The following is a 24,207-nucleotide window of genomic DNA, read 5'->3' on the forward strand; positions in this document are numbered from 1 at the left end:
AAGATCTAATAAAACAAGTACAGAGACAAGTCCTTTGTCTGAAGCAATCAGAAGGTCATTTGTAATTTTAACTAGTGCTGTCTCAGTGCTATGATGCACTCTAAATCCTGACTGAAATTTTTCAAATAAATTATTATCATGGAGAAAATCACACAGCTGGTCTGCGACTACTTTCTCAAGGATCTTTGACATAAAGGGAAGATTAGATATGGGTCTATAGTTGGCTAACACCTCTGGATCCAGGGTGGGCTTTTTTAGGAGAGGTTTAATTACAGCTACCTTAAAAGACTGTGGTACATAGCCTGTTAATAAGGATATATTGATCATATCTAATATATGAGTGTTAACTAAAGGAAAGACCTCCTTAAGTAGCCTAGTTGGGATGGGGTCTAAGAGACACGTTGATGATTTAGATGAAGAAATCACTGCGGTCAATTCTTGAAGAGAAATTGGGGAGAAGCAATCTAAATATATATTAGGTCTTACAGCTGTGTTTGAGGTTAGATAGGTGCTATCTGAGGACATGAATTTTGCCTCTAATAGTTAGAATTTTGTCATTAAAAAAGCTCATAAAATCATTACTGCTAAAGGCTAAAGGAATACAAGGCTCAATAGAGCTTTGACTCTCAGTCAGCCTGGCTACAGTGCTGAAAAGAAACCTGGGGTTGTTCTTATTGTCTTCTATTAATGCTGAGTAATAGTTTGCTCTGGCATTGCGGAGGCCCCTCTTCTAAGTTTTGAGACTGTCTGTCCAGATTAAACGAGATTCTTCCAGTTTGGTTAATCGCCAATTCCTTTCAAATGTTCGCGATATTTGTTTTAACTTACGGGTTTGAGAGTTATACCAAGGAGCGAACTTTCTTTGCTTTTTTAACTTCTTTTTAAGAGGTGCTACAGAGTCGAGTGTTGTTCGCAGCGAGCCTACGGCGCTATCGACAAAATGATCAAAGTCGGTACAGGAAACCTCTGTTACTGAGGGACTTGGTATTGAATTTAACGACAGAGTAATCTTTTCCTTAAATTTTGCGACAGCACTATCTGATAAACATCTAGTATAGTAACTGTTGCTGAGTGGCGTGTAATCAAGTAAAAAGAAATCAAAAGTAATCAGATAATGATCCGATAGCGAGGGATTCTGTGGAAAGACTTTTAGATTGTCAATTTCAATTCCATACGTCAGAACTAGATCGAGGGTATGGTTAAAAACATAAGCCACCATGTTCTGAACAGACACATTATAAACACTGTGACTTTGTATTAATACACAGTCACATTTGCATTCTGGAGCATATAGGCCTAACAGAAAACACAATACTTGTAAATAAACACTAGATCAGCACTAGACAGGCATGATGGGAAATGAGGGCGCTCCCATTGTTCCTAGACTCTCAGCACCGGCACCAAGGTAGGCATCACAGTTAAAAAGGTGGAGCAGAGTCAGGCGGTGTGCTCACAGTAATGGTTGCAAACTATGAGGTCCACTGCTGAAAAGTGAAACACTAGTTAAGATTTATTAAAAGTCAAATATAATCCTGCCGCTGACAGCTGTCATGTTACTCATGTTTATCATATGTGTTTGCCGTGTTAGCGAGGTAGCTACCCAGCTACAGCTAGTCAGTACAGTTAGTAATGTAACAGAGTGAACTACAGTCAAGCTGGCAGTCACTCTAATCTCCATGGTGACATCAGCTAATGCTACAACTGTAGTGCATCCATGTACTGACATTAATATGTGTTACATTGAATAATGCCTTCAAACAGCCCAGATGGAGCTGATGGGGGGAGCTAGTGACAGACTTAGCAAAGTTAGCAGAATGATGACTTTTGATTTTCAAATTAAGCTGTTATAAAATACATAACATTATAGAAATACAATGAATTGAATTATATTCAGAATAAGAGTCAAATTAATTACCAGTGTCCCTTATGAATTAAAAAGTAAATACCACTAACTTGTGAGGGAAAAGTCTTTATTCTTTGATTTTTGGGATGCTGGAAATGAAAATGAAAAAGATTATTTACAGAAAAATCGATTTGTCGACGTGTCAACGTCAGTGGCACAAGTCGACACCCCCTGGGAGGAGTCGACAAGTCGTGTGTTTTTTCCCTCTCTCTCTGCGTGTGCTTGTGTACGGAATGCAATCGCTGCCTCTGATTGGCTTACACTGATACAGTACAGGCCAAAAGTTTGGACACACCTTCTCATTCAATGCGTTTTCTTTATTTTCATGACCATTTACATTGTAGATTCTCACTGAAGGCATCAAAACTATGAATGAACACATGTGGAGTTATGTACTTAACAAAAAAAGGTGAAATAACTGAAAACATGTTTTATATTCTAGTTTCTTCAAAATAGCCACCCTTTGCTCTGATTACTGCTTTGCACACTCTTGGCATTCTCTCCATGAGCTTCAAGAGGTAGTCACCTGAAATGGTTTCCACTTCACAGGTGTGCCTTATCAGGGTTAATTAGTGGAATTTCTTGCTTTATCAATGGGGTTGGGACCATCAGTTGTGTTGTGCAGAAGTCAGGTTAATACACAGCCAACAGCCCTATTGGACAACTGTTAAAATTCATATTATGGCAAGAACCAATCAGCTAACTAAAGAAAAACGAGTGGCCATCATTACTTTAAGAAATGAAGGTCAGTCAGTCCGGAAAATTGCAAAAACTTTAAATGTGTCCCCAAGTGGAGTCGCAAAAACCATCAAGCGCTACAATGAAACTGGCACACATGAGGACCGACCCAGGAAAGGAAGACCAAGAGTCACCTCTGCTTCTGAGGATAAGTTCATCCGAGTCACCAGCCTCAGAAATCGCAAGTTAACAGCAGCTCAGATCAGAGACCAGATGAATGCCACACAGAGTTCTAGCAGCAGACCCATCTCTACAACAACTGTTAAGAGGAGACTGCGCGAATCAGGCCTTCATGGTCAAATAGCTGCTAGGAAACCACTGCTAAGGAGAGGCAACATGCAGAAGAGATTTGTTTGGGCCAAGAAACACAAGGAATGGACATTAGACCAGTGGAAATCTGTGCTTTGGTCTGATGAGTCCAAATTTGAGATCTTTGGTTCCAACCGCCGTGTCTTTGTGAGGCAGAAAAGGTGAACGGATGGATTCCACATGCCTGGTTCCCACTGTGAAGCATGGAGGAGGAGGTGTGATGGTGTGGGGGTGTTTTGCTGGTGACACTGTTGGGGATTTATTCAAAATTGAAGGCACACTGAACCAGCATGGCTACCACAGCATCCTGCAGCGACATGCCATCCCATCCGGTTTGCGTTTAGTTGGACGATCATTTATTTTTCAACAGGACAATGACCCCAAACACACCTCCAGGCTGTGTAAGGGCTATTTGACCAAGAAGGAGAGTGATGGAGTGCTGCGGCAGATGACCTGGCCTCCACAGTCACCGGACCTGAACCCAATGGAGATGGTTTGGGGTGAGCTGGACCGCAGAGTGAAGGCAAAGGGGCCAACAAGTGCTAAACACCTCTGGGAACTCCTTCAAGACTGTTGGAAAACCATTTCAGGTGACTACCTCTTGAAGCTCATCGAGAGAATGCCAAGAGTGTGCAAAGCAGTAATCAGAGCAAAGGGTGACTATTTTGAAGAAACTAGAATATAAAACATGTTTTCAGTTATTTCACCTTTTTTTGTTAAGTACATAACTCCACATGTGTTCATTCATAGTTTTGATGCCTTCAGTGAGAATCTACAATGTAAATAGTCATGAAAATAAAGAAAACGCATTGAATGAGAAGGTGTGTCCAAACTTTTGGCCTGTACTGTACTTTATCCTTGACTAAGTGAACATACTCGGGCGTACTATGAGACTCTAGTCATTCGGGCTTTCATAGTCGAGCGCACTTCCGCGTTGTAGTTTCCTGTAAAAATGTCCGTGAAAAATCCCTGCGATGTTAAAAATACATGCCGAACAGTCACTGGTGCGCAGAGCGGAGTCCGTGCGGTCGTAAAATCTGAGCTTTGCGCGCACAGGGCTTGCAGACGTCCGCTTTGAGTCCACACGGACCTCCGCAGAGTCCGTTCCGCGTACGTTCCGCCCAAGTATGTTCGGGCCTTGACAGACACACCTCACGTGTGGAGATACTTCACTTTCCTCCGCTGTGTCAATGTGATGACGTCATCAAATGACTTGTCGACTCGACTTCGACTTTATTGACAGATAAGTTGACCTGAAAAAAATCAAAGTCGTTTATGCCCTACAACATACAGACACAGAACTCAAGTATTTTTACTGTATCAGTATTTTGAGATATTCCAGAGTAAAAGTCCCACATTTCTACCTTGAAAATCTAAACAACTGGAAGTGCCATCAAAAACAAAGAAAAAGAAGAAAATTTGCTCTGTAATTCTTGGCAATATCTGAAATACTTGTGTTCAGGACATTTCTATGGCATTATATTTGTGTCATAATTCGCGCGAGCAGATAACACATCTGCACGCGCGCAGATCTCTCTCTCGTGTAAATTATTTCGTGTCACGCGCACAGATTTCAACTGTTTGATCTTCGCGCACATATTCAGCAACAGAGTGAAGCAGAGGCAGGTGCGAGCGAGTAAAAAACAGCAGTGACACATACAACAACACTGTGCAGCTGCTTTGCGCGCGCTGGCTCGCTCCTGCTCTCGCTCCTGCTCTCGCTCTCTCTCTCCCCTGTGCTCGCTCGCGGTGGAGTTCAGAAAACCGAAAAGGCACCAATGTGGGGGGCTGGAAAATGACCAATCATAAGAGGGCCGGAGTCAGCCTTGGTCTCCGCCCCCAAAGTGTCAAAAGTCCTTGCTCCGAGCGAGCAGAACTCCATCGCGAGCGAGCACAGGGGAGAGAGAGAGCGAGCGCAGGAGCAAGCCAGCGCGCGCAAAGCAGCTGCACAGTGTTGTTGTGTGTCGCTGCTGTTTTTTACTCACTCGCACCTGCCTCTGCTTCACTCTGTTGCTGAATATGTTCGCGAAGATCAAACAAGTGCGCGCGGCAGTTGAAATCTGCGACTGTGACACGAAATAATTTACACGAGAGAGAGATCTGCGCGCGTGCAGATGTGTTATCCGCTCGCGCGACTTATGACACAAATATAATGCCATACATTTCACACAACACCATTCCTGATAATCAAGCATCTCCACTGCATCAAAGTATATTAACAGCCCTGCTTTAAACACTTGATTTCAACATAAATTTACCCTCATGATTCTTTAAATAAGTGATTTGTGTTTGGCAGCACAACATGAGTTAGAGATGATGGAGCCACTGGTGGAGCTGGCAGAGTTTAAGAGGTGAAGTCACTACATCTTTATTGAAGTAGCAGCACGTTGTCAATGATATTTATGAGAGCTGTTTTTCACTTTTTGTATTTTCCAGTCTTTAACCTGCATCCTGTTGGGATCAGCACAATAACACAATGACAAAGACACTCAGTTTAGGGCAAAGCTCATTGATCAGGACATAGTAATGTTGAGCTACACATTTAACACCTGAACACATCTGATTGTTTTATTAATGATTTTTATCGACATCATTTATTCTTTATTCAGAATGAGGGGCTGCAGGTTGTCAGAGATCAGCTGTGTTTCATTGGCCTCAGCTCTGAAGTCCAACCCCTCCCATCTGAGAGAGCTGGACCTGAGTGACAACAAGCTGCAGGATTCAGGAGTGAAGCAGCTGTGTGATTTTCTGGAGAGTCCACACTGTAAACTGGAGACTCTGAGGTCAGACACCATTTTTTACTCCTGTGCTGAGATTATTATGATGTGAAAGTTGTGTTGACACTAAACTGCAGACATCAGGCTGATATTATACTGATCCACAATGAAGTCTATGTGTCTTGTTCAGTGGTTTAATCTATTGACTGTGGCAGAGCAATGTGGAGCTAAAACCTTGAAGATAAACTCTGCAGGATCTTCTTTAAAAACAGTGTATAGACTCATACAGAAATAATCCCTCTCAGTCATCACTTATGAGCCACTCTCAGTTTGTGGTGGTGTATTTATCTGCAGAGACTCTGCCCTCTGCCTGTGTTTTCTTACTTTCTTCTTATTTTCTGTGTTTGGGAAGTTTCTGGGCGTGTACCCCCACAGCGCTCAGGTGAGCTCAGGACTTTATAAAAAGGTGGGGACCAGATGCCAGACTGTAAGCAGCAGGAATCAAAGAGATACAACACTGAAAGAAATGCAGATTTAGCAAGAAGACATGCCAAACAAGAATGAATCTGGGGTTGGTTTTTACCTTCACCTGAGCTGTTGAACGTGTTTACAAATGGTAACCAACAATCCTGCATAACATAACTTTAATTTCAGCAGAAAAATGACTGGATTATTCACTCCTAACCTGTAAACCAGGGGTGTCAAACGTACTGCCCGTGGGCCGAAACTGACACACCAGAGGAGCTCACCTGGTTCTCCGGCTGGCTGAATGAAAGAGACAATCATACCTTCAATATTCTTGTCAGCTAATGTCAACAGCTGTTTATATCCCATCATAATATTCTTACAGGATTTTATTTGATAATTAATGCAATAGTTGCTCTTTATAAGTCCCAACATTCCATTTGTTCAGATTATGTTAGAAAGTACAGCTGGTCTCAAGAAATGTAACAGCCACCTCTCTATTGGTTGAAACTCTAAACCAGCACAAAAATGACAATTAGCAACATAAGCCACCATGTTCTGAACAGACACATTATAAACACTGTGACTTTGTATTAATACACAGTCACATTTGCATTCTGGAGCATATAGGCCTAACAGAAAACACAATACTTCTAAATAAACACTAGATCAGCACTAGACAGGCATGATGGGAAATGAGGGCGCTCCCATTGTTTCTAGACTCTCAGCACCGGCACCAAGGTAGGCATCACAGTTAAAAAGGTGGAGCAGAGTCAGGCGGTGTGCTCACAGTAATAGTTGCAAACTATGAGGTCCACTGCTGAAAAGTGAAACACTGGTTAAGTTTTATTAAAAGTCAAATATAATCCTGCCGCTGACAGCTGTCATGTTACTCATGTTTATCATATCTGTTTGCCGTGTTAGCGAGGTAGCTACCCAGCTACAGCTAGTCAGTACAGTTAGTAATGTAGCAGAGTGAACTACAGTCAAGCTGGCAGTCACTCTAATCTCCATGGTGACATCAGCTAATGCTACAACTGTAGTGCATCCATGTACTGACATTAATATGTGTTACAGTGAATAATGCCTTCAAACAGCCCAGATGGAGCTGATGGGGGGAGCTAGTGACAGACTTAGCAAAGTTAGCAGAATGATGACTTTTGATTTTCAAATTAAGCTGTTATAAAATACATAACATTATAGAAATACAATTAATTTAATTATATTCAGAGTAAGAGTCAAATTAATTACCAGTGTCCCTTATAAATTAAAAAGTAAATACCACTAACTTGTGAGGGAAATGTCTTTATTCTTTGATTTTTGTGTTGCTGGAAATGAAAATGAAAAAGATTATTCCTGATGTTGAGGACATGTCTGACAACTCAAGTATTTTTACTGTATCAGTATTTTGAGATATTCCAGAGTAAAAGTCTCACATCAAAGTATATTAATAGCCCTGCTTTAAACACTTGATTTCAACTTAAATTTACCCTCATGATTCTTTAAATAAGTGATTTGTGTTTGGCTGCACAACATGAGCTAGTGATGATGGAGCCACTGGTGGAGCTGGCAGAGTTTAAGAGGTGAAGTCACTACATCTTTATTGAAGTAGCAGCACGTTGTCAATGATATTTATGAGAGCTGTTTTTCACTTTTTGTATTTTCCAGTCTTTAACCTGCATCCTGTTGGGATCAGCACAATAACACAATGACAAAGTCACTCTATTCAGTTTAGGGCAAAGCTCCTTGATCAGGACATAGTAATGTTGAGCTACACATTTAACACCTGAACACATCTGATTGTTTTATTAATGATTTTTATCTGCATCATTTATTCTTCATTCAGACTGTGGTGCTGCAGTTTGTCAGAGATCAGCTGTGTTTCATTGGCCTCAGCTCTGAAGTCCAACCCCTCCCATCTGAGACAGCTGGACCTGTGTGGACACAACAAGCTGCAGGATTCAGGAGTGAAGCAGCTGTGTGATTTTCTGGAGAGTCCACACTGTAAACTGGAGACTCTGAGGTCAGACACCATTTTTTACTCCTGTGCTGAGATTATTATGATGTGAAAGTTGTGTTGACACTAAACTGCAGACATCAGGCTGATATTATACTGATCCACAATGAAGTCTATTTGTCTTGTTCAGTGGTTTAATCCATTGACTGTGGCAGAGCAATGTGGAGCTAAAACCTTGAAGATAAACTCTGCAGGATCTTCCTTAAAAACAGTGTATAGACTCATACAGAAATAATCCCTCTCAATCATCAGAGGATGGTCCAGCAGCAGAAAACAGGGTTGTCAGTTTCTGGCATTTTGCAGCATTTGCAGCAATGCCTGTCTCTTTTTTCCCCTAATCTTCTCCGCGCCTCCCTTGTGCTTCTTCTCCATGTTTTTTTTCTCCATGACTTATGATTGATTGATTGATTGATTGATTGATTAATTGATTGATAGATGCAGAAGGAGGACGGGACAGCCCGTGGCCCTCAGCCCTTGGCTGTGATTGGCCAACAGCTCAACGACGAGGTGAAAGGGGTGTGACACACCCACATGGGCCAAAGATGATGAGCCAAACACTACTAGAGAAACTGTGAACATTGGTTATCATATTAAAGGCCAGCTCAACTGCGTCTAAAGTTGTTGTTTTTTTCCTCCGGCTGTACCGGCCCACACTGACCCAGCAGCCCACTGGGAAATCTCCCGGTACTCCCAATGGCCAGTCCGCCCTTGCTCATGAGCCACTCTCAGTGTGTGGTGGTGTATTTATCTGCAGAGACTCTGCCCTCTGCCTGTGTTAGGTGAGCTCAGGGCTTTATAAAAAGGTGGGGACCAGATGCCTGACTGTAAGCAGCAGGAATCAAAGAGATACAACACCTGAAAACACAAATATAGTGAGAAGAAATGCCAAACAAGAATGAATCTGGGGTTGGCTTTTACTTTCACTTTCACTGGCAAGTGTGTTTACAAACTGTAAGCAACAATCCTGCATAGTATAACTTTAATTGAAGTAGAAAAACTGAGTTGAAAATTCACTCCTAACCTTTAAAGCAGGCTTATTCAGTTGGCGGCCTGCAGGCTATATCAGGACCAGAAGCAACCTCAGAGTGGCTGGGTAGGGATTGGTGTGGAGACTCTGTATTAAACAGCCCGGGGCAAAATGAATCAAGACTGTAGTGCTAATAAGCTCCGCTGTTATCGTCTCTTTCATTGTTACTTTGTAAAGTTTTGGTTTCATGTATCATCATGCTGCAGACTCAATAAAACCTTGAGCAGTAAAAAGCCAGTGCTTTATCAATACACGTGTTCAGCATGTAGACAGACATATTTCAATCTGCTCTGTCCCTCATTCACCGCCATTATGGTTTACAATCACATTTTACACAAGCACATCACACTAGTGGGACCAATAGCAAATAGTTAAAGCAAACTAAAATGAAAGCTGTCTGTATGTAGTCTGTTTAACTTAGTTTGTCACTTCTCTTAAAATGTACCTGAGACAGCCTACCTGTGGACAGTGAGTGTCCTCAGTAGAGGTGGGACAGAGAGCAGGATGAATGACTGATACTGATGTCTGTTCTTCATGCTTATATAACGTAACTCAGTGTTGTGATGTCAGGAGTAATAGTTATTTTATTGACATGTTAGGTTTGTTTCCAGTGAGATATTATTGAGTTTATATAGTGACTTTGTTGTTGTAAACATGACTGTTGCTGCCATAGACTGTATAAAACTATATCCTGTGTATTTTCATAAACACTTGACCTTAAAGGTAAATGTCAGGAAGTGTGTGTGTGTGTGTGTGTGTGTGTGTTATTAGTTAAAGTTAATGTCACTTGTTATGCTTCTGTGCATTGACAGCTCTTCTTTATTCTGTTTCTGCATTATGTGATGTTCCTCTGTCAGATATGTGACTACTTAATGATTTTTATCTACATCATTTATTCTTTATTCAGACTGAGCAGCTGCAGTTTGTCAGAGATCAGCTGTGTTTATCTGGGCTCAGCTCTGAAGTCCAACCCCTCCCATCTGAGAGAGCTGGACCTGAGCTTCAACAACCTGCAGGATTCAGATGTGAAGCTGCTGTGTGATCTGAAGGAGAGTCCACACTGTAAACTGGAGACTCTGAGGTCAGTAGAGGGTTGGAGTGGGTCCATGCTGGTTTCAGCAGTATTATATTAAACACAGTTAGTATCAGAGCAAAGGTCCAGTACTTCCTGTAAACCTCAGACCTTCTCAGTGGCTCAAAGAGGGTAATGGTGACAGTCTTCAGGAGAGGACAGAGAGACAGACAGAGAGAACAGTCAGACAATCAGGTCAGAAAGAAGCTTGTTGAGATCATGTGTTTAAGTTGATGTGAAGACGACTGTTGTTGTGTTCATGTCTACAGGAAGTGAAGCTGGATTACAGCTGACAGCATCACAACATGTATAGAGACAGCTGTCCTCCTTCATCAAACTGTCACACCATCAAATCTGACCTTGATAACAGGGAACCTGTTATGCTTTCCTGTTTCTGTGTGTGTGTGTGTGTGTGTGTGTGTGTGTGTGTGTGTGTGTGTGTGTGTTTTATATAGACCATAGTGTTACAATGAAGGATGTTGGTATTAAATGTCAAAGTTTCAGATAATGAGGTAAATGTATGTAAAAGTAATCCCTGTGAACAAAAACCTCAGACTTCAGACTGTTGTGAATACCCTGTGTTCAACGGCTTTTTCTACTGAAGCTAAGATTTCTTTATAAGGCATACAACTATGAGGCGGTAATTCTAGTTTGAACATTAAAGCATGTTAACAGGTTGTAGTAGAAACCCAGAATCCAAATATGAAGCTGTTAATGAGCATAATATGTCCTCTTTAAAGTGTTTGTTGTCTTCATCTTTGTCACAGCTCTGAGATCAGTCTGACTGAAGCCTACAAATCACTGGCTCTTATTTTATAGAACCATCATTACATTTAGTAACCATGTGTTCTTTATACAGAGCAGAAGCTCTGCTGAAGTCCAGTAATCACAGCTGATGTGTTGCTGTTCAGTCTTTGGATGAACATGTAGAACATTTAACATGATATATCTGTCCATCAGTCATTTGTTCTAACAGACTCAGTAAATCCATCATTAAAGTGAATCCCTCTGTTTGTGCAGCCATGATGCGTTCAGGACTCTCAGCAGTTTATTTACACTGTGTACTTGAGTGAAATCTGCAGAGTAAACAGACTTGATGCCCAAAGTCTCTGCAGGTCTGTGAGCTTCCAGCTCAGTGTGTTCACTCCAACACGTTAACATGAGAGCTGGAAGGAAGCCGACTACGCTACACAGCCGCTCCACTCTGAACTCTGAACAGGAAGTCCCTACTGGTCTTTATACTGGATGTGCTGCATCACTGACTGACAGCTGCTTTATAACTTCTCTTGTCTTCTTCTCTCATCAGCTGGAGGCCATGAGAGATCAGCTCCACTGTCAGACACAATGTGAAGTCCACCATGATCCCTGTGTGTTCCTCTGGATCTGACAGTATCATCATCAGTGTATCAATGACTGCTCTGTCCATTTTTATCTAATAATATGCATCCTGGGCCTAGCTCCGCCCAGGACGACTGTGATTGGTTTAAAGAAACAAAAGCAATCCGGAGTGTTTTCCTCCCATATATCAGAAACATAATGGATGATTGCAGACCTTTCTCTGGTGCTGACACAGCGCTGTGGAAATAGATCTGGCTCCGTGAGACTGCTACGCTGTGGAAAGATGGAGAACTGATGTTCATTTTCTTGTTCTCCTGTATCTCAGAGGTTGATGTCAGAGTGCACAAGTCTGCATGTACGTTTAATCATTCTCATCAGAGTCAGATTATATTTCTGTAAACGCCTTCTTTATTCTTCTGTATGTTCAGGTTATTTCATCTGAATCATTATATTCTGTAACTGACTGCAGCAGAAACCAGTGTGTTGACACAATAAATCAATGGAGACAAGATGGCGGAGCCGGCTGACGGTCTGGCAGGAGCTGCAGACGCGCTCACCAAACTTTCATCCTTGTTCTCATCTGCACTGTTAAAACCGGCTGAGAAATGCCATGATCTCATCCATACTACAAAAGCCAAACATGGACCGAGGTTTGAGGACTTTATACAGCGATCGGCACTTTTAATCTACATTGCTGCTGATCCTCTCGGTCCGCAGTTGCGGGGTCAATCAGCTGATGAACTTGCAAGACACTGCACTACCACCAGTGCAACCTGTCATACACAATAAATGGAGCCAATTAATTCTCTACGCTGCAATACTACGAGATGGGCGAGCAACTGCACCATGTGAACAAACCAACACTGCGAGAGATAAAGCTTCACGTTTATACAGAAAGCTGCTCGCCTACCTGGTGACCACCCTCCTCCTTGCCGGCGACGTGCAGTTGAACCCGGGGCCTGTTTCTGCGCAAGATCTGCAGCCTCCAGCCGGGACACCCGCTAATCCAGGTAACACGGGTCAACATCAGGGACATTCATGTCGAAACCCGGTGGTCACAAAACACTTCAACACCGGTCTCTTTCAAACTGTTCAGCACTCCAAAATCATTTGGGACCCACACGCAAAACTGAAAGGTCTTCTTGGAGGCCATCTGAACATTCGTAGCGTAAAGGCAAAAACTGAACAACTCGAAAAACTGTTTACCGACTCAAATTTGGATTTCCTCTGTCTGTCTGAAACATGGCTAACCAAATCATCGCCTGTAGCTTCGTTCACAATGCCTGGCTACAAGGTTTTCAGAAAAGACAGAAATAAAGGAAGAGGCGGTGGACTGCTTATGTACGTGAGAGAGGACATTAAATGTAAACAAATTGATCTAATGTGTGCAAATTAGGGCTGGGCGGTATGACCTAAAATTTATATCATGGTATAAATCGACTCCCTTCACGGTAACGGTATATATCGCGGTATAAATTTAAGTGTAAAAGTTATAATAGAAGTGTTTCTGAATGGGTTTTGTAGTCCCTTAAGCAAAGCTAAATTGATTAAAAAAAAAACAACAACAACAAAAGCAAAGATATAATGTATTTTTAGAGCATTTATTGTGCAGAATGCAGATCTCAAAACTCAAAATTAAAACCCAGTAGTCTATGGTGCAAAATGTCCCCTGGGATCTATATCAAAAGGTAATTTCCTTCTTTTGCAACATCCTAAATTACTGAGTTGTGTTTTTTCCACCTGGACCTTTATGCTCTGCCATTTCTCCTCTAATCATCACGCTGTAACCTGTGACAGGCTGCTATGATACCACAACTATCACACATTCACATATGGAGTTTTTTGTGGAGCCCCTAGCGTCACATAGGTTTACATTACCAAAGGTTTATGACAAACTCTCTTGCCGAAAACCAACTCCCGTGTGCGCACGGCGAGAGAGGAGAGGGAGATAGGCTGTGCTGCTGCCAGAGGAGCCGCTGAATGAGTTCCCTCTGAGCGGTAAGTCGCTAAAAGAGTCTGAGAAGTCCGGGGCTGTTCATAAGACATTAACTCACTCACTCACAAGTTCTCCAGCAACACATGTTGCACGTGCTACGCTAAATCACGGACGTGAACCAGCTCCTCTTGCTCCGCTGTCTCTGTGCTCGCAGCCATTTTCACACTGAGGCAGGTGCGATGACGTCATCGACGATAGGACGGTAGAGCGCAAATCTCTACCGTGGGCCAAATTTATATCATTTCTACCGTCTACCGCATATACCGTGCAGCCCTAGTGCAAATGAAATTGAATGTATTGCCGTTACTATCACTCTGTCTCAGCAGATGTCGTTTAATGTGATTGGCGTGTATAGACCACCATCATCTGACGTCATGTTTTATGAGCATTTCAAGAACCTGCTTAAAGAATTGGATACAAAGAAAGAATGTATAGTTCTTGGTGATTTTAATGTAAACTGGACTGAAAAGGCAACTAGAAAGAAGCTAAAAGCACTTACAAACCAATTTGAGCTGACTCAATTAATAGATGGACCCACAAAGATAACAAATGTCTCCAAAACACAAATTGATCTCATTTTCAGTAATAAGCCTGAGAGAATCATTAAATCTTATAATCTCCTCACTGGTTTGTCAGATCACAATATGACTCTTTTTGCAATCCGTCTTAACAGGGCAGGTGCCCGCATGCTCTCAGCCAACCCGGCATACGGTATTCAGCATGCAATTTTCCCCAAACCCGCACCAGCTGCTCTGTCCGACACCGATTGATGTCCCCCAGGTCCATGCTCCTATCCACTCAGTTCCACCTCTGACCACCATACACACAGTACCGGACTTGGACCTCATATTCACACCAACACCTCATCCATTCCGGTAAGCATTACACTACATCAACACATCAGACACCGCCATACTCACTCTGTGAACCTTCATAACCTTCGACCACTCACAAAACACCCACAACCCACCGCCATGATCAACAAGTCTCCTGTCACCATCAAAGTGGCACTTTTTAATGTTCGCTCTCTTTTAAATAGAACTTTTTAAATGAATGACGTGATTTTAGATAATAAGTTAGACTGTCTTCTTTTAACTGAGACATGGCTTGGCACTGACGCACCTGTTGTACTCACTGAGGCCTGCCCACCAAATTTTAATTTTTTGTTTTCTACTAGAGAGGGTAGAAGAGGAGGCGGGACGGCATCCATTACAAATGACACACTGACCTCAAATGGAGTGTCTTTTAACAGTTACAAGTCATTTGAGTACCATGCCTTTACTTTTAGCAGCCCTCCGATTCTTTGCATCACTGTTTACAGACCACCCCATCACTGTAGTTCTTTTATCAGTGAATTCTCTGAACTTTTATCAATCATCCACACCTCTTATAGCAGGATTTTAATAACTGGTGATTTTAACCTACACGTTGATGATACCTCGGATTCAATATCCAGAGAGTTTTTAAACCTTTTAAATTGTCTTGATTTTAAGCAGCACATCACACAGCCAACTCACAGCAGAGGACACACCCTGGACCTGGTCATAACCCATGGCCTGTCCATCGGTGTGTCCTCTGTTGTCGACCTGGCTGTGTCCGACCACTACTGTGTATTTTTTAACATCACCAGTTTTAACCAGGAGGAGGTCCCGGTGAGAACAGTGAGGAGGCGCTATCTAACTTCTGAAGTGGCTGCAAATTTTATTGGGATTTTACAGAGCACTCCTGCTGAAATGTTACCTGCACCTTGTGATTTTATTGTTGATAATTTTAACAGTAAACTGAAGTCAACTCTGGACTTATTAGCTCCACCTGTAACTAAAACAATAAAAAGAAACCCTACACCCCCGTGGAGAAAAAACGATGAAATCAATAAACTGAAAAGAGAATGCAGGAGTGCTGAGAGAAGATGGAGAAAGAGTAAACTGACTGTTCATTATGAGATTTTACGTCGACAACTCAAAACCTACAATAACGCAGTCAAAAAGGCACGAATTTCCCATTTCTCACAACTCATCACCAACCATAAAAACAACCCCCGGTTCCTGGTCTCCACTTTTAATATTTTAACAGGCACTGATTTTAATAAAGTTCTTAAGACACCAACAGATGATCTTTGTGAAGACTTTGCAGACCACTTCAGAACTAAAATCAAGGACATCAGATCCAGGCTGTTATCCAAGAAAGTTTTGTCTGTTAACACACCTGGACTGTTGTCCTTGCCTGAGGAAACACTGGAGAGTTTTGCCCTGGTTGATGCAAGGACACTTGGTCGAGTTTTCTCCCAAGTAAAGCCGACAACCTGCCTTTTAGATCCAATTCCCACATCACTTTTAAAGACGTTTTATGGTTTCTTTGAGGAGCAGTTTTTAAACATCATGAATTGCTCTCTTCAGACGGGTGTCTTCACCACTGCCTTTAAAACGGCGGTGGTGAAGCCCCTTCTGAAGAAGAGCAACTTAGACCCCAACGTTCTTAATAATTACCGACTTGTATCCAACTTACGGTTTTTAAGTAAAATTGTAGAAAAACTGGTTTTTAACCAAGTTAATGACTTTTTAAATAGAAATAGCATTTTAGAGAGGTATCAGTCTGGTTTTAGGAGGAACAACAGTACCGAGACAGCCCTTCTAAAGATTATAAACGACATCAGGTGGAATTTAGATAACAAAAAGCTCACAGTGTTGGTTCTACTGGATCTAAGCGCCGCCTTCGATACAGTAGACCATCACATTTTATTAAAAAGACTCAGACACCTGGTCGGCCTCTCCGGTACTGTTCTTAACTGGTTTTGTTCTTATCTCACGGACCGATGCTTTTATGTAAGTATGGATACATGTTCCTCAGGAACCCATGAAATTGGATGTGGGGTTCCCCAAGGCTCAATTTTAGGTCCACTTCTCTTTAATCTTTACATGCTTCCCCTTGGGGACGTCATCAGGAGACACGGCATCAGCCTCCATAGTTATGCCGATGATACACAGCTATACATCGCCGTGTCTCCTGATGACACAGGGCCAACTGATGCCCTTTTTAACTGCATTGTAGACATCAAGTCATGGATGGCAGAGAACTTCCTACAGCTCAACCAGGACAAAACTGAGGTTTTAGTTATAGGTCCTGAAGGCCAGAGAGAGAAACTTTTACCAAAACTACAGGATCTTAAACCAACCCAATCAGTAAAAAATTTGGACGTGACTTTTGACTCTGAGCTGAATTTTATCCCACATATCAAAAATATAATGAAAATAGGTTTTTATCACCTTAAGAACATAGCCAGAGTCCGCCCGTTTCTCTCTCAGGCCAGTACGGAGGTGCTAATGCATGCTTTTATTTCCTGTCGCTTAGATTACTGTAATGCCCTACTCTCTGGTCTTCCTAAAAAGAGTATTTTAAATCTCCAGTTATTACAAAACTCAGCAGCACGCGTGCTGACAAGGACCAGAGGGCGGGAGCACATTACACCGGTTTTAGAGTCGCTGCATTGGCTCCCCGTCCGCTTCAGGATCGATTTTAAGATTCTCTTACTCGTTTTTAAATGTCTTAACGGCCTTGCGCCCTCTTATTTATCTGATCTGCTTTTACCATATCAACCCTCGCGGACCCTGAGGTCCTCCGGCACTGGCCTTTTAACCATACCAAAACCCAGAACAAAAACCCATGGTGAGGCAGCATTTAGCCACTATGGCCCCCACCTGTGGAACAGCCTGCTGGAGAGCCTCAGGACTGCAGAGAGTGTTGATATTTTTAAAAGAAGATTAAAGACACACCTTTTTAATCAGGCTTTTAACTAATATTTTAAACTCTTCTTATGTTCTTATCTGGTTCTATCCCATTTTATGTTGCTGCTTTTATCTTGCTTTTTAAGATGATATTAATCTTAAAAAAAAATTTTTGTTTTTATTTATCACTGGTACTGTATCTATTCTATTTTATTTATAATCTTATGTATTTTATTTTTGGTACTGTATTTATTTTATTCTATTTATTCTTTTAGTCCTATTTTATGCTTTTAGTCTTTAGCTTTTAACTCCAGTGTTTCCTCAGGGGGGTCCTCCACACTGGGAGCTGTGTCGGGTCTGCTACTGGGGGTGCTGTCCTTGGGTCCCTTCGGCCTGGCCGGCTGGGGGCTCCTCCCTTCGATGTGGGGGTCCACCTGTCTGTCGGAGTCGGGGGGCCTGGGTGCTGGTCCCCCCCGATGGCATGGCCTGCGGCTCCTCCCAGTGTGGACGGCCCCAAAGGTGGCGTTTCCTTGATCCTCAGTGCCATGCCATGTCTCCCTATTGTGTGTGATTGTGTGTGTGTGTGTGTGTGTGTGTGTGTGTGTGTCTAGTATGAAGGGTGGGAGGGAGGGGCTTTCTTTCTTTGTAATTGTTTTTCTTTCTTTAATTGTGTTAATTGCTTTTAATTCTGTAAAGCACTTTGTGTTGCATGTCCGTGCAGGAAAAGCGCTCTACAAATAAAGTTGATTGATTGATTGATTGAAGAAATTTTAGATATATCCGAAATCAGCTTCCCTTAGATGCCGCCAAACTATATATGCACTCAATGATTTTTTCACATATTGCATACTGCATCACAAGCTGGTCACAAGCAGGAAAAACTACACTTGCTCAACTACAAATGCTCTATAAACAAACTCTCAAGGCACTAGGCAAAAAGCCATCAAATTATCATCATTGTAACATCATACAAAGGCATAAACTCTTGACTTTTAGTTTTGTGTGTCTTGCTGATGTTAGCGTAGTGTATAGGGTAATTAATGACTTGGCTGCTCCTCCATTAAAGGAGTTCATATCACCACGTCCAGACAACAGGAGGACAACTAGGACGACCAGAAGAGGTGACTGTGCAGTACAGCACAGATATACTGAGTTTGGCAGATCAGTCTTCTCTGTCAGAGCCACTAATTACTGGAACTCAGTACCAAGTGAGATCAGAGAGAGTAGCACCTTTACTGACTTTAAATCCAAGATAAAATCATGGCTAAAATCAACCCAATCATGCACCCATCAATCATAAATTGTCAAACACAGGCTCATAATTCACTGGTTCGTAATCTTTTTGTTATTGTCGTGTCTTAACATTGTGATTTTATTGTTGCCGTTGTGTCTTAATAGTGTGAAATTTTTGTTATTGTTGTTGTCTGAAGATGTTGCTCTGTGACGACGTTTTTATATTTGTTTGTATTCATGTGTGCTTGTTTGTTTTATACTATAGTGTTAGATTTCTGTCATAACACTATATGTTTTCTGTTCCTGCTCAGGGACTACAGATGAAAATTAGCTAGTAGCTAACTCTGGTATGGCTGAGAGCTGTGCAATGTCTCTGTTAAATAAACAAATAAATAAATAAATAAATAAATAAAATGTTTTTAAACCACCTCAAGAAATCAATATCAATGTACACTATGTTTAGAATATTTTCACTGCATTTACATTTTTGGTTTCATGATGGTCACAATACTGTTCCATATTTCCAGTGGTGAAAGTGTTCAGATGTTAACTTTATAAATACTTGTTCCCTCAAGTGCTTTGTTCCCTCATCTTGAGTCATCTGATCATTTGAGTCTGATTTTGAATGTTTGCATGGAGTTGATCAGTATTTAATAAAGCAGATATTTCCATGAGCACTCAGTGAGTTTAATAAGTTCATGTCAGATCCTTGTTGTCTTGTTGTGTTCTGTGTACGTTTCTGAGACTTTTCTGAGCAGCACTCTGGACTCTGCGTGTCCACCATTCAGCTGGATTATCATATTCATATTTCAGATGAGAACAGAGGTGAAAAACATGAAGTGTGTTCATAAAGTCATGTATTTCCCTCTGTGTGATGTGACTCTGAGCTGCAGACCAAGAGTCACAATGTCTTCCTTCCACCTCACAGCTGATTTCTATAAAGATGGCGTCTTCATCAGGAGCACCTCCACAGGAAACATGACCATCCACAGTGTTTCTCCATCTGATGAAGGACTCTACAGATGTAACTGTGTCTCTGGAGCTGGAGGATCAGCAGACAGCTGGCTGACTGTCAGAGGTGAGGGGGGTTTCACTCAAGTTACATTTGTCTTTAACTCTTTGTAGGGGAAATACCTTTTTGAGAATGTTTGCGCTCGTAATAAAGTTTGGGGCACCACCCTCCTAATGAGGGGAGCGACTAATGAAATTAATAACTCTGTAACCAAATTAATAATTCGTCAGCACGTCAGCAGAAATATCCACAGACAACGACTTGGCGATAAATTAAAATGTATTTAAGCTAAATGGGTAACAACTGAGTAAATGAATGAAAATATGAAATAACACAAAATCAACAGTATGTATAAATGGATTAAAACAAGAAGTAACACTTGTGTGAGTTATTTAATTTGGCGATAGTGAGGGAGTATGTGAAAATAAATTGGGAACACAGGGATGCGCAAAATATTTATCTAAGGAATCCTAAATTAAGTCCCACAGCATGTGCCTTAAAGTGCCCTCTCCCCCCTGATATTTCCAGCATTTGGGGCTGTCCCTTAAATTTTCTCTGTATAGTTTAAACGGTGTCCAGTAGATTCTGTTTAGGATTTTAAATTTGATAAGCCTTGTTCTAAGATCTCTGGACATTTTTTAAAAAAGTTTTTTAATATCAGGTTCCACTCTCCACCTGTAAATTATGTGTTCAGGTCAGACTCCCATACTGCTTTAAGGGCAGAGGCAGACTTGTCTGAGCTACGAAGTAACAGTGCGTAATAATATGATGCTTCATGACGTGACCCAAACACCTTAATTATCTGTGTGGGAATATCTGCATTGGCGGGTGGAGTGGAGGGGGATCTGAATGTTTGAACAAGAACTGATGCTGAGGTATTGAAAAGGAATCCATTAAATTTTTAAAAGACCTGAGAATGTTCCCCTCATAGAGATCACCTAGAACCTTGATTCCTCTGTCAAACCACACTTTCCACATAACAGGTGAGTGGCCTATACGTAGCTTCTGATTTAGCCATAAAGAGGCTGAGAGATGACGATGAGAGTCAAATTTACATATATCAGCGACTCTCTTCCAAAGCCACTGCTTACGAGATATAATTGGATGAGTTTGCTCATCTGCTGTCAGCTTGGTTGTGACAAAGTGAATAGGATAAATTGGCTTACAGAGGGGTCTCTCAATGCTATACCAGGGAGGGGCTCGTTCTGGAGGTAAGGACCAATGGGCCAGATGTCGGAGGCCGAAGGCTAGATAATATAAAAGAAGGTTTGGAATGCCAAGTCCACCCTGATCCACTGGTCTCTGCAGCTTTGTTAAATTCAATCTAGGGTGTTTGCTGTTCCAGAGAAATAGATTACATAATCTGTCGAATTGTTTAAAGTATTTCAATGGTATATTAATGGGAAGTGATTGTAATAAATAATTGAATTTTGGTACGCAGTTCATTTTGCGGACATTAGCCTTTCCCCACAGAGAGAGACATAGAGGTGTCCATCTCTCAATATCAATTTTGAATTTCTCCAATAGAGGTTCAATATTGATACGTATAAGATCTGAGAGTTGTGGAGGGAATGTTATACCAAGGTACTTGATCCCAATAGAGGGCCATAGAAAGTTGCCTGGTTTGAACAGATTTTTAGGGTGCTAGGCTGTTAGAGGGAGTGCCTCCGATTTTGCCCAATTGACTCTGTATCCTGATAAGTTGGAGAACTCATTGATCAATGCAAATAGGGATGAAAGAGATCGTTCGGGTTCTGTTACCAGGACTAATGTGTCGTCCACGTACATCATTAACTTGTGAGTACAGTCACCTATTTGGATACCGGGGAAATTTGGGTCTTTGCGTATGGCTGCTGCTAAAGCTTCCAGTGCCAGCGCAAATATCAAAGGGCTTAGCGGGCAGCCTTGTCTCGTACCTCTGCCAAGCTCAAATCGCTGTGAGAGCACGCCGTTGGTAAGGACTGAGGCTCGAGGGTGGGTGTACAGAAGATGAATCTAGCCGAGAAATTTAGCGCCAAAGCCGAAAGCCTCCAGGGTGGAGAACAGGAACTGCCACTCCACCCTGTCGAAAGCTTTTTCGGTGTCTAGTGAGAGGGCGGCTGCCGGAGAGTCTTTGCAACGTAAAGCCCACGTTATATTGATTAGACGTCTGAAGTTATCGACCGAGCTGCGACATTTTATAAAGCCCACTTGATCTGGGTGTATCAGCGTGGTTATCACTTTATGAAGTTGAGCTGCGAGGATTTTAGTGAGGACTTTGCTCTCACACCCAATTAAGCTGATGGGCCTGTAACTTTTACAGTCGAGAGGATCTTTGTCTGTTTTGAAAATTAAAGAAATAACAGCATCAAGCAAAGAGGGAGGTAGGCCGCCCCTGTCTATAGCCTCATAATACATATGAAAAAGTAATGGAGTAAGCTCATTTACATAGGTCTTGTAAAATTTGGCTGTAAAGCCATCTGGACCAGGGGCTTTACCAGAAGGGAGATTTTGAATGGCCTCAGTTATCTCCTCCATAGTGATTGGCTGATCGAGGGAAGCTACCTGGTTTAGCTGACAGGGTGGGGAGACCAAGAGGAGTTAAAAAAGCAACAATTTCCTGCTTGCTTACGTGGGATTCAGAGGAATAAAGGGTAGAATAAAAAAATTTAAATGTTTGATTTATCTTGTTTGGATCAGTTATTAATTCCTGTCCTTGCACCCTTAAAGCAGGAATAGAATTTAGAGCTTCCTTTTGTTTAATGTATCTTGCCAGCATGCGCCCAGCCTTATCCCCTTCTTCAAAGAATTTTTGTCTAGCTCTAAACAATGCAAATTCAGCTTTATGGGTTAAAATTGTATTTAGCTCATATTTGAGTCTAGTTAGAGAACATAGATTGGTGAACGATGTGTTTGATTTAAAGGCCCTCTCTGCTAAGTTAATTTTTTTCTCTAGATCAAGCTGCTTGTTGATGCTGGACTTTTTTTTGAAAGAAGCATATTGTATGATATGGCCTCTGATGACAGCCTTAAGCGCTTCCCATACAATACCAGCAGAGGGTGCAGAAGGCAGATTGATTTCCTTACAGGAGTTTATCTGAGCTCTTAGAGACTCTCTGAATTCTAAATCCAGTAGGAGGGTAGAATTGAGTCTCCATCTAGAGGAACGGGCAGATTTGTTGAAGGGGAGCATGCTGAGAGATACAGGGGCGTGGTCAGAAATTACTATGTTCCCGATAATGGAGGATGCGACTGAGGAAGTGATGGAGTTTGAAATAAGAAAAAAATCTAATCTAGACCATGTGCCATGAGGGGCTGAGTAAAATGTATAATCTTTAACTGATGGATTAAGTAATCGCCACACATCCTCAAGCCCGGAGTCCTCACAAATGCCCCATAGGGCCCTAGCTGATCTACTTATGTGGTTAGCGGCTGGATTTCGATCTATAATATGATCCAAAACTAAATTAAAATCCCCCCCAATATGACGGGATAGTGTCCAAGGTCATTTAATTTTGACTCCAGTTTCCCAAAAAAGGAGGATCATCTAAGTTTGGAGCATATACGTTACCTAATATTACAATTTGACCTTGAATTTCAGAGAGTAAGAGAAGAAAACGTCCAGCCTCATCACTGACTTCTTGAAGACATTTAAATTGTAATTGTTTATTAATTAAAATTACAACACCTCTGCTTCTATTACTGCCACATGAGGCAAATACATGACTTATCCAGCCCTGACGAAGCTTTTGGATTTCCTTAGGCATTAAGTGTGTTTCTTGCAATAACACAACATCACACTTCTGAGATTTAATGAATAATATGACCTTCTTTTTTTAATTGGGTGATTCATTCCCCTTACATTCCATGTCAAGAGCTTTAACACTTTTTTTTATCTGCCTGCATTATGTTGTTTATTGAGTGTCACAGTCACTGAATAATATAATAAACTGAGTTCTAGTTGACCTATCGAAAGTTGTACCATCATAGTAGGAACATGCACAGAAACACTGAAAAAGAAAAAAAAGTGCATAGAGAAAATAAGTCCAAGAACTGCATGAGCAGAAGAAAACTTCACCCCTCGGCGCTCCAATAGCGCTACATCACCAAAGAAAAAAACACTTAGGTCCGTGGTTGCCAGCAGTGATGACTTTTAAGGGGAGCTGTGTTGCAGTAGACATCCTCATAATAAACTAAGTGAGATTAGGATCAATTATTACGTCTCTCCCTGGACTATCATGGGACAGAAAGTAAGAGCAAGAGGAAGGACAAAGAAAAAAAAATTCCCTATCCAATCCAATCAAAAAAAAATAATAATACTAAGCTAACCAATATATTACATTTTTCTGACGTGATTCATAGATCATACACTCCCAGTATTCCAGAAATAAGTTATCATATTCACCTACAGTTGCATTATACCATTTACAGTTGTAAATTCATATGCAGGTATACTTTACTGTAGGAGGGAGTGTAGTGGAACTTAACATAAAAGTCCAAATAATAGCAATCAGTCTCACCAGCGCACGTTATTTATTTTAGGAGTGAGAGCTGCTGGATGGTGGAAGGGAGTGGATGAACCCGGCCGCTTTCTTCGGGTCGTCAAACTCGCGTCTTCCTTCAGATAGTTTAACCACCAGTGTGGCAGGATAGATGAGTGAGAATTTAATGCGGCGTTC

General features: G+C 41.6%; 1 protein-coding gene, 1 long non-coding RNA gene and 1 pseudogene across 2 annotated transcripts in view; 2 read left to right on the plus strand and 1 right to left on the minus strand.

Annotated features, from left to right (window-relative positions):
• Positions 1–24,207, plus strand: part of LOC125883943 (NLR family CARD domain-containing protein 3-like) — a 129,935-nt pseudogene that overhangs the window by 47,463 nt on the left and 58,265 nt on the right.
• Positions 1–24,207, minus strand: part of LOC125883990 (uncharacterized) — a 116,959-nt gene that overhangs the window by 42,720 nt on the left and 50,032 nt on the right. The gene's annotated exons all lie outside the window — the stretch shown is intronic.
• On the plus strand, positions 11,566–17,924 carry LOC125883979 (uncharacterized). Its single transcript, XM_049568670.1, has 3 exons — positions 11,566–12,596; positions 14,256–14,457; positions 17,630–17,924. Exons 1-3 carry the CDS (start codon positions 12,323–12,325, stop codon positions 17,913–17,915), a joined length of 762 nt encoding a protein of 253 aa, XP_049424627.1. The 5' UTR covers positions 11,566–12,322; the 3' UTR covers positions 17,916–17,924.

This window comes from Epinephelus fuscoguttatus, linkage group LG23 (assembly GCF_011397635.1).
Source record: "Epinephelus fuscoguttatus linkage group LG23, E.fuscoguttatus.final_Chr_v1".
Taxonomy (NCBI): Eukaryota; Metazoa; Chordata; class Actinopteri; order Perciformes; family Serranidae; genus Epinephelus; species Epinephelus fuscoguttatus.